The following is a 19,739-nucleotide window of genomic DNA, read 5'->3' as shown; positions in this document are numbered from 1 at the left end:
TGAATGATGCAGTAACGTGAAATGCTAGTATGACCGAAGCTGCTTGTTGTGGACGTGCATTGTTCTACTCCCGAGTCGTGATAGGAGTAATAATGTCCTAATCAATTAATTATAAAGTAAATTAGATTTTACTCCCTTTTAAAATCAACTTTTTTAAAATTACTCCCTTTAATTTTTTTTTTAAAATTACTCAGTTAAGTTGCATTTTTTTAAAATTACTCCCTTAAGTTGTGTTTTTTACTAAAATAATAAGTGCGCAAATATTAAAAAATAATTTTCTAAGTTAAGAACGATAAACATCTAAGGGGGGAGGGGTGAATTAGGTTTACCTTTTAAAAAAAATTCTCTTGTACTTGGTTAAAGGCTAACAGAAGTAAGATCGATCTATTAAGTCCTAATTTGAGAAACTTAATAGATTGTAAGTTCACAAGCGAAACAGCAGGTCTATGCAACAGTATGAATTATTTGTTGCACAGCGCTGGCAGCGAGATTGATAAATAAAAATAGAATGATAAGAGAACGTAAAAGTAAATAAATAAACAAGACGATGTTTAAAAAATTGGTTCAACTCCTACTCCGGAGCCTACGTCCAACCATTATTTTATTGCTTGTTTAGAAATTTATTCAAACTTAACTAAACCATTACCATGAAAATATCTCGTCAACCTACTCCGATTGCAATTGCTTAAAGCTACTCCGCTTCAAAACTTTCCCTTGCTTAACGCTACTCCGCTTCAAGACTTTAAGTTCTATCTCATAGGTTTACAAAGTCAGAATTTCAGTGGTTCACTTAAGAACATGGAGATTACAACATGGAGATTACAATTAAGACCTAAACACGAGAATCATTGAACATATACTTTTATGCAACAGTGAAGCAAACTGATACTTGGAGATTTTATAGCTTTGAAAAACAATCGAAGACTTTTGAAAACATAAAACGGTTTTACAAATGAATAATTGAAGAACAAAGCTTAAATGCTGAAAAGATTTGCAAAGTGTTTTACAATGAATGCTTTTTAAAAGTCTTACAATAAATGATAAATAAGATGACTATTTATAGAGGGAAGAAGTGTGTAACAGAAGGACCATAATACTTCTTCACTCTAATGTCCATAGGGGGTGATGGGGGTGAACCCTCAGCCCCATTAATCTTGAAAAAAAGATACATCTATATTTGTGTGTTTATATTTAATTAAATCTTAGTGGTTTAGTGGTAGATTCAGTCTTTCACCTTTGAGCCAACTTGGGATCGAACCCCTACAAGTGCATTTTTTTACTTGTACTTTTAAAATTGCTTATTCGCCTTTTTATTGGACAAATTATATCCTACTCCCATGAGTATGGATCAGGATACTCCCATAGAAGTTATAAACATAATTAAAAAATAAAATAAAAAGAAAAATAGTTCTTTTAAAATTGCCTATTCGCCTTTTTATTTGACAAATTATATCCTACTCCCATGAGTATGGAGCAGGATACTCCCATAGAAGTTATAAACATAATTAAAAAATAAAATAAAAAGAAAAATAGTTAACTACCCAGTACATGAATAACTATCCACTACTTTTCATTATACTTTTCTTTTTCTGTTCCAAATTACTCAACTTATCAATTTTAAAATCGTATTAAATTCATCAAATATATAGTTTCATTTAGTCGTACTCAAATTTACGAAGCTAATAGTTCATAGTCATTAAATTAAACCATCATATTCACTGAAATTAAAATGAATATAATAAGGTCATTGAGTGAATATGACATTAAATCTCTCATATTCATCAAATTGTACTATCATATTCACTGAGCTCAAAGTGAATATGATAGTGTCATATTGTGAATATGACACTAGATAATACATATTCATCAAATTACACTATCATATTCACTGAACTCAAAGTGAATATAATAGTGTCATATTGTGAATATGACATTCCATAATACATATTCATCAAATTATACTATCATATTCACTCAACTCAAATTGAATATGATAGTGTTATATGATGAATATTACACTAGATGACATGTATTCATCAAACTAAATTATCATATTCACTAAGTTAAAAGTGAATATGATACTGCCATATGATGAATCACACCGCCCCAAAATCACAAAACTAACCATGAATAATGAGAGACAAAATATAAAAAATCAATTCAATTAATACACTTACCTGATAAGTTAGAAGATAATCAATCAAAATACAAATCTAGGATTACAAAACTAATAGGTTTGAAAGAAAAATTAAATTTTATGCATAATTTTTTTTTTTGTAAGTATGAAAGATCTAGGTATAAAAGGGTAGGGAAAAGGGTTTATGATAAGCGTTGTTAACTGCTTAATATTGTGATTGGATTTTTTATCTTTTAATTTAATTTATTTTATTCTTAATAGTGAGAGTGAGAAGTACCATACATCTGGGTGTATGGTATATGAATTGTTTTTATTGCTCAGCCTCTCAACTGTATTTTTTATTTTTACTTTTAAATTTGCCTATCTCCATTTTTTACTTTTACTTTTAAATTTGTCTATTTGCTTTACTATTGCTCTCCATTAGCAAATTCTTTTAGTATTTATCAAGCATTACTTAAAATTTATATATTAATATAAGTTATTGTTAAAAGTAGTCTATCTTTTAAATATCGCACAAAATCCCCGAAATGTTAGGGACGACCGTGATTCGAGTAATTATATTTTAGCGTTTTTGTATGTTATAATTTTTACGGAAATTTTCCATGGTACCCCTTAATTTTGTCAGATTTGTCATGGTACCCCTGTTTTTAAGAATATGCCTACGGGAAATCTGACAAAATTAAGGGATACCATGAGAAATTTCCGTAATTTTTACTAAACACTCCTATCCCATAAATTCTAAATTCGCCACTGCATTTGAACATGTCCGAGGATTATTGAATAAATGAAAAGCACCACAATTCGATTGTCCTGAAAACCATTTAGTCCATACCCCGTTTACCTGCCCCTGCTCCTGCTCTAGCACCCATATTCCTGATCGTTCTTTAGAAATACTGAAAATCGCTAGCGACTTGCCAAGAAGAAAGAAAAACCTCAAAGTTTTTGTTTCGTTCAAAGCATTAGGGATTGCATAGAGGTGACTTTATCCGAATCAAAGTCAAGGGAAACAAGATGAGTGTTTCCAAGCCAATGTGCAGCCCCTTGAAAGTAAAACGCACTTGGCACGCGGCTTTTAATGTTCCAACAGCTGATATCCACGACATTATTTCTAATACTCCATTGTTGATCACTGAGTGTATATACTGCAACACTCGTCTTTCTAGGCTCTTCGCCCTGGTTTTGTCCGACTGATATTGCAACGATTTTATAGTCCTTACTGCGAGGGGCAAATCCCAATACATACATAAAACCGCCAATTGGGCAAGGGGGAATTAGGAGTGTTTTTCTAATAGAAGGGTTACATAATATCATTACTTTTCGATAGCCAGTGCTCCTATGCCGAACATTGTGTGTAATTAAAACCAACTCATTACATCTCCCTATTACACGGAACCCGTAGGAGCTCTTGAAAAAGTAAGAGCTTTTCCTAAGAATGTTGCCTCGACAAACTGTCAACGAGCATCCAATACTTCCAAGGTATCCTATCCTCTTGAGGGAAAATATTGTTGTCTTGTTTCAATCGGCTTTTCGACATGTTAGATGCGTGTAAATGAAGTCAGGGTGATCGATAACAGAACACCAAGATTTATAGACTCATCTGAATCTCAATAGGGTTTGCACTGGTAAATTTGTGAGAATTTGTCTCCAAACTTCCGGGGGTAAGTAAGCAAGTTCGGAGTCATGGAACATGTTTGATAATGTTTTCGCCCTCTTGCAGCTATTCGTTTTCGCCATAGAATTTGAGTTCAGCTGTAATACACACGAAATTGATGATGGGCAGAGTTACACGAGGGTTATTTTTTTCATCCGAAGTAATAAATCGAATCAATCTTCAACCCATATTATAATACATGCATATCTTAATTGTTGACATTGTAGATTGTGACTATACTAAAGCTTGTAAATTCAAATGTATGCACAAGTGTACTATACTTCGTGATGTGTATTGGATTTCATCAATATTAAAGCTTGTAAATTTGGTGACCAAGACCGGAGGCCCGGCTCCCATGCCCGTGGCTGCATAGAGCCTAAGACGCCCTGTGTACGCCATAACCGTGTGGATGATGTGAGTAGGTAACATCAAATTTTCATACTGCTCATCCTGTGCATTAGGTCACTCAAGTAACCATCAAAGTTGGTCAGAGGAATTAAAATATCAAAGTTTCCAAAAAAAAAGAACCAACATATCCTCAGCTATAATGAATTAAACATTAAACAATCAACAGCAACTATAACTTGAACTAATAGTTATTCTGGCTAATTAATCAAAGCTAAAAAGAACAGACGAGTAGCGATTCACATATCATCGTCTACCAATTAGTCAATTACCAGTACACGGTCTTCCCATAACCATCCATAAGTGTGATACGAGTAGTAATAGTCTCGTATTCATGGGAAAGAAGCCATATCCTCAGCTCCGTATCCTTTCCACAATACCAAGCTCTCCATATACATTCCCAAATCCAAACAATTGCTCATAGATTTTTCGAGCTCTTCCACTCGTCCAGAAGCAATATTATAAGACTTCTTCCCAAAAATAAAATACCTTTCTCCATCAGTTTCATAAAAGAGTAGCGAATATGACCAAAAGGTACTGAATAAATAATAAGTATCACTATTGGAACGTCCTGAAAACCAATTAGTCCATACCCCCTTTCCGCTCCCCTGCTCCAGCACCCATATTCTTGATCTTCCTCGAGTAACACTAAAAATTGCCAGCAATTCCCCAAGAATAAACAAAAACCTCGCTATATCTGTTCCCTTCGAATCCCTTGGAATTTCCAAAAAGGTGAATTTTTCCGAATCAAAGTTAAAAGAAACAAGATGAGTTAGTTCATACTGATGTTCGTTCTCCACGAGTGGATCCCGTCCGAACCAATGTGCAGCCCCTTGGAAATAGAAAGCAGTCGGTGGGACATAAATCCGCTCCTTGTAGCTACAATTGACATCCACATCATTATTTCTAACACACCATTGTTGATCGCTGAGGGTATAAACTGCAATATACGAGTAATTCTTTGGACGATTAATATTATTATCAATCGCAATGATTTTATAATCCTTACTGAGAGGGGCAAACCCAAGTAGGTAGATAGCATTGACAAGCGGGCAAGGGGGAATTAACAACGATTTGCGAATAGAAGGGTTCCAGAGTCTCATTTCTTTTTCATAACCAGGGTTGAAATCGCCTGGATAAACAAACCGTCTCAACAACAACAATTCATTACACCTCCCTACTAGATAGTATCTGTCAGAACTCTCGAAAATATGCGCAGTTTTTCGAAGAGTGTCGCCCTGACGAACTGTCAGCAAGCATCTTCTTGCACCTTGGTATCTAAATCCTTCGAGGGCAAATATTTTACTTTTCTTCGAATCAATTTTCCGCAGTTTAAGATTCGTGTAACCGAAGTCAGGGTGATCAATAATGGAGCACCAAGATTTACAAACGCACCTGAATATCAACAGGGTTTTCACAGGTAAATTGACGATAATACTTGCCCACAAATCAAGGGGTAAGTAGTTGGAACTATGGCGTATGTTTGATGATGATGATTTCGCCTTCTTCGAGCTCTTTTCGCTTTCAACGGGCATTGTTAAAACAGCGTTTCCTTCTATAGGGATGAGTCTTTACTGTGTAATCAATAAATCAATCTTTATATAAATAAATAAGTACTTCGTATATAAGTAAAATTTGCTCGACTCCCAAGTTTTTGAAAGACCAAACGGAATGGCCGGAAAGAAACATTCGAAGATAAAAGTTTATTGTTGTTTTGTTGTAAAACGGGTTTATACAGGAATCGAATTAAAGGATAAATTAAGTCGGTATATCATGTCGCAATCTAATACTCGGATTACATAATCTCATATCTCTATACAGAACGTTTTGAGAGCGGCTTATTAAAATCAAAGAACCACATGTTCCAACAAGATCGTATTTTTCAGATGTCTTAAAAATGTCGGCAATATTTCGGAAAGTGTTGCATCACGAAGTCTCAAAAAGCAATCTCCATATGGATCGAATCCCAACCTCTGGAGGGCTAATAATTTACCCGAATTCGATTTGTTATTGTTGAAAAGTTTAAGATGTTTTGAAACAAAATCGGGGTCAGAGATAATGGAGCACCAAGATTTGCATACACACCTGAACCGTAGTAGACTTTTGACCGGTAATCTTGCGAGAATTAGAATCAACACTTCTGGAGGTATGTATGTATTTGAAGAAGGTGTGCTCAAATTCATCTTGCTCAATTCATTTTCTCCAATTGATTGAAGATGGACGGAGTGAACAAGGGTATTCTTCTGATGGGTTTTACTTTTTAGTAATAAAGAGCAACAGGGGTGTCTAAGTCCACGGGCAACCACGGGCGTGGGAACCGGGCCTCCGCTTTGGGTCACTGTATTATAATCTTTCATTAATGAAATTTAATACAAATCTCGAAGTATAATATACTTGTGCATTCATTTTGGGGCCTCATTTTTCCGTGTCGCATTGGACCTCCATTTGTTTTAAGACGCCCAAAGAGCAATGAGTCAATGATTGTCAGTAAGGGAATCTTTATTTTGTTTTGTCGAGATCCACCATTCTACTTTCCGATTTGTAAACATCAATGACGTTTTAATAACTATCAACAACATTTTTAGTGTACAAGACCATACTACCCCTATACTCTCTCTAACTAAACACATTTCCTCTCTAACTGAAAAAAAATCCAAAAAATTAACTCCCCCCACCACCACCACCACCACCACCACCACCACCAACACCAACACCCCTCCACACACACCACCACCACACCCACCCCGCCAAAACTCTCACACGAAAGTAGTTCTCGTCAAAAACTCTCCCACAAAACTGATTGTAATCAAAGTAATTCTCCCACTAAATTAATTGGATTGTAATCAAAGTAATTCTCGCCAAAACTCTTCCACGAAACCTGTTTCATGCAATTTGGACATTTGTTAGATAATAAAAATTAAGTAAAATGGAAGCAAAAAAAAATAAACGTGTTAATGGTCCGACCAAGGACTAAAAAATGATACTCAACAATCAATCCATGGCCAAACAATGGAATTCAATGTTCAACCATGGACTCAACCTTGACATTCAACGTTCAACCATGGTCAAACCTTGAATCTCAAGGTTCAACCATGGGTCAAACGTTGAATTTCAAGGTTCAACCATGGTCAAACGTTGAGACTCAATGTTCTGCCATGGCCAAGCATTGAATCTCAAGGTCAGCCAATGGTTTAATGTTGAATGTCAAGGTTTGTCCATGGATTGATTGTTGAGTCTCAACTTTCAGTCCATGGGCTGTATAATTTCATATGTATGCAAAAACCCACAATGTTTACTTCAATTTAGTAAATACGTGACTTAATTCAAGTAACGAATACAATAAACGATTCTGGAAAAAAAAATTAGCGAAATCAATGATACGGCTAAGTTGTTATGGTACCGGTGATTTGGGTTCCGTCATGCCAATTGTTGTTGTTCGTTCTTTATTTAATTAGTTTTACTTGAATTTGAGAGAAAATATTGTAGAGAGAGAAAGTAATTTCATTGTGCATGGGGCATTATCGTCTTTTAGAATGAAAACGTCGTCTATAGTTAATAAAATATCGTCAATGAGAATCAATCCTCTTTAAAGGTGGCAAATACGTAAAACGGGTTGGGTAATGGTCGAGTCAGTTTGGGTAGTCATTTTGGCCTTGTCACACATTTTGGATTGGGCCGGGTAGGACGGGTTTCAGATCAATTTCGGATGACCTGTTCTCAAGTCACTTTCGGGTATGAGTCATTTTGGGTCGTGCCGCTTTCGATTATGGATAAAATACTTTGGTCAGTATTATTTTGATTGAGAAATATTATTTTGTAAATTTAGCTAATATTAAGGACGGTTGTAACCAATAAAACTTTATTTTGATATATATAATATTAATATGACTTCCAGTTTCATAATATACAATTATCCTTTCCTTTAATCATGATCATAATAGTGACGGAGCTAGGATTTATTGTCAGGAGGGCGAAAAACTTCAGCGGAGACAAACAAATATCTGCGATAGTAAATTTGAAAAAAAATCAGAAATTTTGACTAGAACATTAGAATTTTTTCATGGTCAGTGGGGGTGAGAGCCCCTTTTGTGAATCAGGCTGCAAGAGCCAGGCATCAACCAATGCTGCATATAAACAACTGAGCATGAACAGATGCACCTGCACTGGCTCACACAACAGCAGCTCCATCTCCTCCACCCTTGACTCTGGTTGAAGCTTCTAGAATGTTCCATCTGTAACAAACTACTTTGACCAGCTGTAACTAACTTTGACCAGCCGTAACAAACTTTGACTGAGTAGACTAGGATTACATCTTGTATATAAACACATACTTGTACATTCATACTAATTAATTCAATACAACACAACTTTTATTTACTCTTTGCTTTCTCTCTATAATTTCTGTTACTTCATAAGCTTGAAGCTTTCCATCAACGGCGTCCTTCTGTTATTCTGTTGACACTGTTCATCTGGCACCATTTCACACCTTTTAACCCCCCTAAATCCGTCACTGATCTGCAGATTACCTTCGTTCTTACACCGCCAAAAACTAGACATTCTGCCACGCCACACTTACTTCGACTCTACTGTTTCTCCTGTCAAACTGGTAGGTAGTATATGCAACTAGACTATGCAACCATCATCATATTACGAAGTTCACACAATTCAATAGAAGTAAGTTTCAGAGTTAATCAATCATAACATATAGAAGTAAGTTTCAGAGTTAATCAATCATAACATCAGCAACAAAATGAAGGACATTAATGCTAAACAGCAACAATATGCTCGGAATTAATTGTATATAGTTCTAGCTAATTAAAAACCAAGAAGATTCGAGTAGCGAATGGCTTTCCCGAAATCATTTGTAACAGATTCTAGTATCATTGTATTCGCTATTATGTGGTAAAGACGCCATCTTCTCAGCTTCGTATCCTTTCCATAACACCAAGCTCTCCGTATACACTCCCCAATCCAAACAACTGCTCTCAATTTTTTCAAGTTTCCTTACTTCGCCAGAAGAAATATTGTTAGGAGACAAATTAATTCCGATCATATGGCTACTTGAAACATAATTCTCACCATATAGTTAAGTTAGGATTGTATAATCCATAGCAAAAGGAGTGGAAAGAACAAAAAAAGTAAATTTTCCTTAGTATTGTCTTGTAAACAAATTATTCCCTACATATTGCTACTTTAATTTCTAATTACAATTATGATAAAAGAATTTAAAATAATTTTTTTTATTTATGTGTGCTAATATTACATAAAAAAATACTAATACTTTCTTCATAGCTTTATTTATATTTTGTGTTCGAAATAGTTGGATTAAAATCTAACATCGAAGCTAGTATAAGAGTGAGTTATGCATCATCTTTTTTTGCGTTATTCAATTTTTTTTTTTTTTTTTTTTTGCAATAAGTCATACATTAAGCGGGAAGTGTAAAAAATCAAAAATGTTTGGCTTACTGTAAAAAAAAAAGGAACGGACTATTGCAAAAAGAAAATGATGAAAAGTTATATTCCGGGTACAAAAATTAAGTCTATGAAAAAGTTCTTTTTTTTTGTGTATTAATATACACAAATAAAAAAATAAAATATTTAAAGTTCGTATATCATAATTCTAATTTAAATTTTTTTATTATATAATATTATATGGCAATTAATTATAATATATACTTAAATATGTTTTCTTTAAACTTAAAAATGAATAAAATTAAAGTAGCAATATGTAGGGAATAATTTTCTTACAAGACAATAGTTATAGAAAATCCCAATATAATGTTCTTTCCGATCCTTTTTCATTGAGTTATCCAATCTTAGCTTAACTATATGTTGGGAAATATTTTTCAAGTAACCATATGATGTGAATTAATTTATCTCAAAGCATTATGTAAGGAAATCACCCCAATTTATCCCCAAAAAGAAAATATTTCCCATCATCCCTCTCACGATAGAGTACAATTGAATGCCACCGGTTAAAGAATAAATTATAATCGTCAAAATTCGAACATCTTGAAATCCAATTAGTCCACACCCCTTTTCCCTTCCCCTTCCCCGGCTCCAAGATCCAAATTCTCAAACTTACACAAGAAATGCTGAAAAGCGCTAATGACACCTCTAAAAGAAACAGAAACCTCTCAGTTCCTGGTTCAACCGAACCAGCTGGGACTTCCATAATAGTGAAATTTTCCGAATCAAAGTTAAACGAAACAATATGAGCTGATTGAGAACCTGGTTTACCTACAAGCCAATGTGCAGCCCCTTGAAAGTAGAAAGCACGTGACGGAATACGATATGACCCAAACATACTATAAATGTAGCTACAGCTGATTTCCAGGCCATTATTAGTCCATTGTTGATCGCTGAGTGTAAAAACTGCAACATACATCTTTGTATGCGGCATAATCTGAAGTTTTCCGTACGATAATGCAACGACTTTATAATCCTTACTGCGAGGGGCGAATCCAAATAAAATCGTAGCACAGGGCAACGGACAAGGAGGCATTAACAATGATTTTCTTATAGAAGGGTTCCATAGACTCATTTCTTCTCGATAATAAACGTCGTCTAAATTGCCAACATTAACATAGCAGCCCATTAAAAGCAACTCATCACACCTTCCTAATATATGATATCTATTGGAACTCTGGAAAATATGAGCAGTTTTTTGAAGAGTGTCATCGTGACGATCTGTCAACAAGCATCCTCTTGTTCCATGGCATCTCAAGTTCAGCGCCTGAAGAGCAAATATTTTACTCGTGTTGGAATTTATTTTGTGTCGTTTAACCGCATAAACGAAGTCTGGATGATCAATAATGGAGCACCAAGATTTGCAAACGCACCTGAATCTTAACAGGGTTTTCACTCGTAAATTTGCTAGAATATGTCTCCAAATTTCTGGAGGCAGGTACTTGTCGCCGAAACTATGGTCCATGTTTGACGACGATGATGATTTTTTTTGCTTGTGCAACCTCTTTGCTTTCGCCTTAGAATTCCAGAGACGAATTTAATCAATCATCAAGATTAGGCCTGCCCTACTTTACGGCTCCGAGTGTTGGGCCGTGAAACATTGTCACATTCAAAAGATGGGTGTGGCGGAGATGCGCATGTTGAGGTGGATGTGCGGACATACAAGGAAAGATCGGTTAAGGAATGAGGTTATTAGGGAAAAGGTAAAAGTGGCGCCAATAGAGGACAAGATGATGGAAAACCGACTAAGATGGTTTGGCCATGTGAGAAGGAGACCTATGGACGCACCAGATTAGGAGGTGGAGACTTGGAGAAACAGAAAAGGTCCCTAGAGGCAGAGGAAGACCGAGACAGACATGGTTGAGAGTGATAGAGCACGATATGAGAGTTCTGGGGCTTGAGGAGAGTATGGTGACGGAGAGGGCACAATGGAGGGAAAGGATACATGTGGATTTTTAGTATTTGATGTTTTTTGACAGATTTAGTGTTTTTTATTTATTTAATTTAAAGAAATTAATTTATTTATTTTTCTCTCCTTTACTTCACACTTTTTCAACAACCACTTTCTTATAGATTTTAGCTGGTTCATTCCGGATCCTTAACTCTATTTCGATTTTTAAAAATCGTTTTAATCTTTTCTCTCGTTTAAATTTTAAGTTTTTATAAAAGAAAGACGGAATCCGATTTTAAAACCCCTAAGTTCACCTTGACTTTCCATTACATTTTCGTTCTCCCTTTTTGTTTTTCATCTTCCCTTTTTTATTCGCATTTTGAGGCGTGCGTTCACCCATGGACGGTTCGAAAGGATAATTCATGTCAGCCGACCCCAAATCATTTTGGGATTAAGGCTCTGATGTTGTTGTTGTTGTAATCAATCATCAAGATTAATAAACACAAATTTTGATTTAATACTCCAAAAGTTAAGTTAGACCTCGCTAGCGTCCTAGCTCCACTTGGATTTTCTTTTCCTTGTCCCATGAGTAATACAAATTCTTACATTATACGGAGTAATAATAAATTTCTTTTGTTAGACGGTTTACATAATTACACCAAAACTTAGCACAAATTTTTTTTGTAGGGACGTTTTATATATTCGCACAACTTTTTTAGAAACCGCAAGTGATTTGACTCAAAATATTTGGCTTCTGTTCTTCACGCGAGATTGCTGAGGTTGTACAGATGTGCAATGAGAAGTGCAAGGCGAAGCGCTAGTTATCTGTTTCTTTTCCTCTCGCTGTGCTGTCGATTTGTTGGATTTGGATTTTTATTTAATTTCTTCCTGTCCTTAAGTTAGTGAAGTTCTGAGATTCGGGTAGATTGAAAATTTAACCATCAAAACGCGGTATTATGAATATGATGATTTCTCTCTTTGTCACTCTAGACATGACAAACAATTCACTAAAGGTAGATGTCGAGCCTGAAACATCCTACCGCACCACGATCCTGTCGTTGTAACAAGAGGAAACCCATCTTTATTACTACTATTAACTAATGTTCATAACTTTGTACAGTATGACAAAGGCATGAAACCAGTAAAATTTAAACAAACCAAGAAAGTCATAAGAAGAGGCAGCCCCTTAGGTCACAATTCGCGGAGCCTTTGAGGCACTGTCGCACTGAGGTCCTGTTGTTGTAAAGAACATCAAAATTCCCAATGTAGTCATTCATTCAAAAAAACAATCAAATTTCAAAAGACCGAGATAACTCACGCAACTCTGCGTACAGAGAAATTTACTCACATCAAGAGGGAGATCATTAAGGAGCTTTGCAAAGTAATCAATTACTTCAAGTACGAAGATCATTACGAAGATGAAAGTAATTATCTTGCAAATCACACCCACAATTTCTAACTAAACAAATAACAATAAAAAAAACTCTGTAACTTCTAATACTTATTGTTTTAAGATTAAAAAAAAAAGTAAATAAATTACAGCCAATTCTTGACGAAGGTTTCGGAGGTCAAGAATCTGAAACAATAAAGACAGTCACAAGAAGAGGCAGGTTGGATACTTTGACGTTAGAAAGTGGACATCAACAGCAACAACACCGAAGAAGCCGTAGCCTAACTGTAAAGACGGAGAACCTATGTGCGATAGTGTTGTGTGCTGATAAAGTATCACGCATCAGTTAAGTAAAAGTATGTCAGAGGCAGCAGAAGAGCTAATAAGGGTCTCCCCAACTTCGGCATCCATAACAGTTAGTTCGCAATTACTTTGATTGGTACCGTTTTTATTGCACAACGCCACGCTCTCAAAATACGCTGCCACATCTACATCATGGCTCATAAATTCTCCAATATCTCGTACTTGGCAAGTAGCAATATTATAGGACTTTGTCCCATAAACGAGATAGCCACCATCACCCTCACAATATAAAACCCTTTGTGTTGTAAATCCCACACAGTCGAACAAATCAAAACCAGCACTGCTCGAACGACCTGAAAACCATAGGCTCCACTCCCTCTTTCCACTCTCTTGTTTCAAAACCCATATTTGCAAACGTATAGGATAAATACAGAAAAACGCTAGTGAGTCCCCAAGAAGAAATAGAGACCCTGAAGTATTCAAATCATCATCCAACTCAGCCGGCAGTTCCAAAAATGTGAAATTTTCAGAATCAAAATCAAGGGTAACAAGATGAGTCGGATCATCAAATTGATTACTCGAATCCCCAAATGGAGCATTTCCAAGCCAGTGAGCTGCACCCTCACAGAAGTAATAGGGCCCAAACAAATGCTTATAAGACGAATAGTCGATATTAAGGACATTATCCCTGACAGCCCATTGTTGATCGCTAAGTGTGTAAACTGCAACACACAACTCTCCAACCGCTACACCAAAAATGCATTTAAATGCGATTGCGATGATTTTATAATCCTGACTATGAAGCGCAAATCCAAGTACAAATTTAGGCGAGTACCCGTCAGACGGAAGAAGGGGACAAGGAGGAATTAGCAACGATTTTCTAATACTTGGATTATATAAACTCATCCCTTTATACATGCAGTTTCAATAGCGGCTTATCAAAAGCAAAGAATGACATATTCCATTAAGATCGTACTTTTCAGAACTCTTAAAAATCAAATCGATATTTTGAAGATTGTCAGCCTTACGAAGTGTTAACGAGCATCCTCCGTCTCGTGTGGATCCTAATCTCTGGAGGGATAATAACTTACTCGACGATTTGTTATTGTTGCAAAGTTTAAAATTCAAGTAAACAAAATGAGGGTGCTCGATAATGGAACTCCAAGATTTGCATACACATCTGAATCTCAATACGGTTTTGGCCGGTAATTTTGCGAGAATTAGAGACAATACTTCAGGAGGTATGTATTGAATTAAAAATATCTTCGGCATCTTTATGTTGCTGCAACTCATTTTTTTTCTTCAATTGATTGATGATGGACGCCGTGAAATAGGTTTTTGTTCTTCAGATAGGGCGAAACTTGAAAGGAATTCTAGGTTTTTTTGTTTGCGCAATACTATCCTGCACCGGTTAACCCGAAGTCCCCAATTTAACAAAAATAACCCAATCTTGATAAGTTTCTAAAAATAATCCAACTTTTTAACTTGAACATTAATAATCCAACTTTTGCATTTTTGTCACAAAAATATCCCAAAACCTCACCTACACAATTTTTTACCAAATATTGAGAAAGGATATTTGTAAAATAGTTTCATAAATATTTAAAGTCTATTTTGTGATTATAAATAAAAAAAAATTATAACCAAAAAACTGGAAAAAATAAATTTCTTAATTAAACAATGAAAAATTCATTAATAAGACAAATATATATTTTTTGAAAAGAAATAAGATAGATTTTAAATCAGTAGAAATAGTATGAGAAATATAATTTTTTTTAATAAACCCACAATTTTGAGGAATCCAAAAATTTTTAAAAATATATAATTTACGTCTTTTAGGATTTTGAACAGTACTAGAAATATTTTTCAACTTTTTTTCCATTTTTTAATTTTTTTTTCATAATTTTATATAATTACTTAATATATGGTCAATAAGTTAATGAATTAATTAATATATGAGTAAATGATCATTTAGGAAATATATATATAAGAAAGATGTTGGGATATTTTTGTAACATAAAAGCAAATGTTGGATTATTCGTGTTAAAATCAAAAGGTTGGGTTATTTTCAGAATACTTGACAAATGTTGGGTTATTTTTGTTAAATTTGCCAAAAAAGAAAAAAAAAAGTCTAATCAAACTCTAGTACGGAATTATATTTTTTTTTTTTGGTGTTGACGTGGTGTATCCATATCGACGAGTTGGGGCAATCTCCTTCGGAGTACAGGAAATAATTTAATGGGTTTACCCTCTCAAGTTTGGTTTTTTCATACGCAAGAGTGAACCATTTGTTTAACAGATGAAAGCCCTTAGAGCATCTCCAATGGACGTCTACAATACATTGTAGCCTGATTTGCCAAGTCGATTTTATAAGTTGTTTTGCTTTTCAGCTACACACCGCTCCAATGGAAAGCAACTATTGGAGTTGCTCTTACCACTTAATTACACCCGCCAACTTTGGTTATGGAATTATATTTGTATATAAACCCGCTTTTTATATACTAAAAAAAAGAATAAGGATTATGAAATATTTTCCCTTCAAAACCAATTCCTTCGTTAAGAAAACAAATAAGATTGATATTTTTCTTCAATTAAACCATTATCCTTTAATCATATCTTCTTTTCATCAACTATAATCCTCTATTTACTAAATGAAATAGGTGAAACTAGGAATTTTCCCGCTCAAATCACCATCAACTACAAATTGGGCCTTAATAGTAAATAGGTTTGGTTATTCTCAAATATTAGGTTTAAATGGGGCGTTTGGTTGAGGGTCTATAAGAAAGGGAAAGGGAAACAAAGTTATTGATTCACTTTGTTGGTGTTTATTTGACACAAACAAAGAGAATGCTGTTGGGTTCCTTATGTTGATGATAACATGCCCATTTGATTTGTGTTATCTTAGTTTACCTTTTCAGGATTAATGATGTAATCAAGCTTGGATTAAGAAGTGTTGAAGTTGTTAATCATCCCATTGTATTTAGTCAAGTGTCATCTAATGTACAAGTGAGAAAGTTAAGTATATTAGAGTAATAGAAACAGTCCAGACGACTGTTGCTTTTACACGCAAACAGCTGTTTGGATTATGCCACAACTCGAGAAACTTTAAGTCCCTTTTATCTTTCAAAAGCTTTCACGTGATTATCATTTTACAAAGATAAAAATCAGATTTTTATTAAGGAGGTAGTATCCAATAAAGAGTGGTTTGAATTATTCAAAATGTTTCCTCTTTATGCAAATTCAATCCTTTGGTTTTTAAGAAAACAAAAGTTGCTTTTTGCCATATTTGTGTTAACTTGTCATCATGTGACTTGTCTCACATCCTTTGTTTTCTGAAATTGCATGAGCATTTAAGGTTATCTTTCAAACCTTCTTTCTCTATTCTTACCTTTGCAAAAGACTCCCTTTTGGTGCAAGTTTTTAGGTGGTTGCTATTGCCCTTCACATGTGAGGTCTTTGACCCTTCAAAACCCTAGCAACCCCTTCACTCACCTCCTCTATAAATACCGAGTCCCCCTTCATTAATTTCCAAGACTTTTCTGAATTAATTCTTCCAACTTTGCAAATTATTTTTAAAGCTTAAAAATCGTGTTTGTTTGCAAAATCCTTTAAAAGTCTTCAAGTGTCTTTCAGTTTCTACATCGTGCTCTTTTGTTGCTTTTCTATACTAAACTCTCTTGCTTAAAAGTGTTGATCTTGTAAAAGTTGTCCACCTCTATTCTTTGTTAAGAATGTGTTAGTGGAAACTTGATCCTTTACATTTTAAGTGTGTTAGTAGAGTTTAGGACGGAGTAGTCTTTAACTCTTGACAACCGGAGTAGGTTGTGAGTTGGCAATCGGAGTAGATTGCGAGTTAGCTTGTCATAGAACGGAGTAGTTCTTGTACTAGCTTTGCAACCGGAGTAGGTTGGCGTCTTTTATTACAAGGGTCTTTTAGTTGTCGGAGTAGATCACTAAAGGAAAGTAATAAAAAGGTAGATTGGACGTAGGCACTTGAGTATTTGCCGAACCAATTCAAAAATCTCGTGTTCATTGTTCTTATTTTATTACCGCTGCTTTTTTACTTTGTTTGTTTGTTTTGTTTCGCTTAAACTTAGAAGTAACAGTTCATCATACTGTCGTATTTGGTCTGCAGTAATACTCCACAAACTGAGACAAATAGATACAGTCAGAACGATTGTTGCTTTCATACTTTAGCAAACATTCATCGTGATACTTGTTCAATCTTTCAATATTATTCAAAGTATCCTCTAATCTCTTTTGTTCACTTAACTTACTTTAATCCAATAAAGTTGAAGTTAAAATTTTAAAAAGAGTACCTAATTCACCCCCTCCCCCTCTTAGGTACTTGAATCCATAAACTCAACAATTGGTATCAGAGCCTCGTGCTCTTGATCGAGGCTAACCGCCTTAGAGTTTGATTCGTGGGTAATGGATTCCAAGAAACACTCCAAGATCCCGGTCTTTACCGGTTCAAATTTTGGATGGTGGAAACTCAAAATGGAACATTACATCAAAAGTATCGATTATCAATGTTGGAACATCATCCAAAATGGACCTCTTGTCATTGAGGAAACCGATATTCTCAACGGTTTCACTAAGACAAAAGAGGAAAGAAATTACAATGAGAACGACTTCAAGCTTGCCGAAAAGAATTCCAAAGCAATGTCGATTCTTCAACGTTGTGTTGGTGAGGGGGAAGTTAGTCGAATCTCCGGGTGTCCTACGGCAAAATCCATTTGGGATTCCCTTGTACTTGCATATGAAGGGACGTCCCAAGTAAGAAAACACCGTATTGACCTTCTCATGCAACAATATGAAATGTTTAGAATGTCAAAGGACGAGTCTTTAAATAATTTTTCTTCTCGTTTTTCTTGTATAATTAATGAGCTTCAAAGTCTAGGAAGGAATTTCGAGTCCGAGGACATCATTCGAAAAATCCTTCGTAGTCTAACCCCTAAATGGCAACCTAAAGTCACCGCCATAGAGGAAGCTAAAGATTTGTCAACCCTATCTCTTCATGAACTAATGGGATCACTAATGGCTCACGAGTTTAATCTCGATAAGCATTCTAGTGAGTCATCAAAGGGAAAGAGTCTCGCCCTCACATCTTCTCCAAGTGATGAAGAAGATGAGGAGGAAGACGAGTTTGCTATGTTCACAAGAAACTTAGCCGGGTTGGTAAATGGACAAGGTAACAAAAAGTTCACTAATAATTACTCGAAAAAACGCTTTCCTAAGAGACGACCTACTTCCACCGTGGGATGCTTTAAATGTGGTGACAAAACTCATCAAATTAAAGAATGTCCCAAGTGGGAGGAAATCAAATCTAAGGAAAGAAGAGAAAAGGTTAAAAAAGACTATAAACATAGAGTCATGAGTGCTATATGGGGAATGTCCGACTCCGAGGAAGATGAGGAACTCATCGAGGAGGAACTTGAGGCTAAAATGTGTCTTGCAAATCATGGTAAAGAAAAAGTCTCAAAAACCTCAAAACTTGAACACTTAAGATGCCTCATGGCTAACCCCGACGATTCCGACTCCGATTCCGACAACGAGGTAAATCATCTAAAGGCCAAGGCTAGAACTTACTCCAAAGAGAAAGTATGTAAGCTTCTTGATCAACTTCTTGATAAGTGTCGGTCTCAAACTAATAAGCTTGATATAATGCAAAATGAGATTGAGGAAATTGCTCAAGAGAATTTTAATCTGGAAAATGAACTAAAAGCAACAGACTGCGTTACTGTCACTTCTGAGGCATATAATGAAGTCAAAAGAGTCAACAAGTTAAACAAGCATTTGACTAAAGAACTAGAGCGTCTTAGGTTGACCCCCACGGACGTCTCTGACCTTGAGAATGTCAACACAACTTTGGTGATGCAAGTTTCCCAACTAACCAAGGAACGTGATGACATTTTGAAGGACAAAGATGCTCTTGAAAATGAGATCTATGACCTTGTAGTTGAAGTTGTAGACTTAAGAGAAACAGTCTCTAAGACTGTTGCTTCCCCGACCACGACTTAGACAAGTTTAAAAGAAAAAGTGAATGGTTGGAAAATGAAAATGAGTGTCTCAAAAGTGAGGTTGTTTGTCTCAAGAATGAAATAGAAGATCTCCATGATAGGCTTACTTTCTTTCAAAAAGGTATGCCCGAATGTAGCACTTCTAGGTCTTCTCCTCACCATAGATCCGATGAAGTCGTTGATCTAAGCAAGAGACTTGACGAGATGACATCTAAATATGAGGACTCCAAAGAAAGAATCATTTATCTCGTGTCTAAACTCAACAATCACACCCATGACTTCATTGTTGAGAAAAGATTGTCCATAGAAAGTGCTAACAATGATGAACTTAAAAGAGAAAAGGAAAAGAATTTGCATCTTCTCTCACGTGTCCATGACTTGACCAATGAACTTGTTAATGCTAAGAACATCACTGAAAAATGGGAAGGAAGTCAAACCGTGTTAAACTTCCTCACGAATCAAACCGAGAA

At 35.3% G+C, this 19,739-nt stretch overlaps 3 protein-coding genes across 3 annotated transcripts; all 3 read right to left on the bottom strand.

Annotated features, from left to right (window-relative positions):
* Positions 1 to 4,320: 4,320 nt before the first annotated feature.
* LOC141658668 (F-box/kelch-repeat protein At3g23880-like) lies at positions 4,321 to 6,430 on the bottom strand. The gene is made up of 2 exons (XM_074465558.1): positions 6,279 to 6,430; positions 4,321 to 5,767 (listed from the first exon to the last, which is right to left on the bottom strand). Exon 2 carries the CDS (start codon positions 5,726 to 5,728, stop codon positions 4,526 to 4,528), a length of 1,203 nt encoding a protein of 400 aa, XP_074321659.1. The 5' UTR covers positions 5,729 to 5,767; positions 6,279 to 6,430; the 3' UTR covers positions 4,321 to 4,525.
* A 3,662-nt stretch (positions 6,431 to 10,092) lies between these two features.
* On the bottom strand, positions 10,093 to 11,127 carry LOC141587851 (F-box/kelch-repeat protein At3g23880-like). The gene has a single exon (XM_074409319.1). The coding sequence runs from the start codon at positions 11,125 to 11,127 to the stop codon at positions 10,093 to 10,095; it is 1,035 nt and encodes a 344-aa protein (XP_074265420.1).
* A 2,158-nt stretch (positions 11,128 to 13,285) lies between these two features.
* LOC141587850 (uncharacterized) lies at positions 13,286 to 14,152 on the bottom strand. The gene has a single exon (XM_074409317.1). The coding sequence runs from the start codon at positions 14,150 to 14,152 to the stop codon at positions 13,286 to 13,288; it is 867 nt and encodes a 288-aa protein (XP_074265418.1).
* Between the last annotated feature and the right edge of the window lie 5,587 nt (positions 14,153 to 19,739).

Source organism: Silene latifolia, chromosome 6, assembly GCF_048544455.1.
Source record: "Silene latifolia isolate original U9 population chromosome 6, ASM4854445v1, whole genome shotgun sequence".
Lineage (NCBI taxonomy): Eukaryota > Viridiplantae > Streptophyta > Magnoliopsida > Caryophyllales > Caryophyllaceae > Silene > Silene latifolia.
This window is presented reverse-complemented; position numbering and strand designations above follow the sequence as displayed.

What these genes read in the sequence shown, in the direction of transcription:
- LOC141658668 (XM_074465558.1), bottom strand. Translation starts at nt 5,728, where the DNA reads ATGCCCGTTGAAAGCGAAAAGAGCTCGAAGAAGGCGAAATCATCATCA.
- LOC141587851 (XM_074409319.1), bottom strand. Translation starts at nt 11,127, where the DNA reads ATGGACCATAGTTTCGGCGACAAGTACCTGCCTCCAGAAATTTGGAGA.
- LOC141587850 (XM_074409317.1), bottom strand. Translation starts at nt 14,152, where the DNA reads ATGAGTTTATATAATCCAAGTATTAGAAAATCGTTGCTAATTCCTCCT.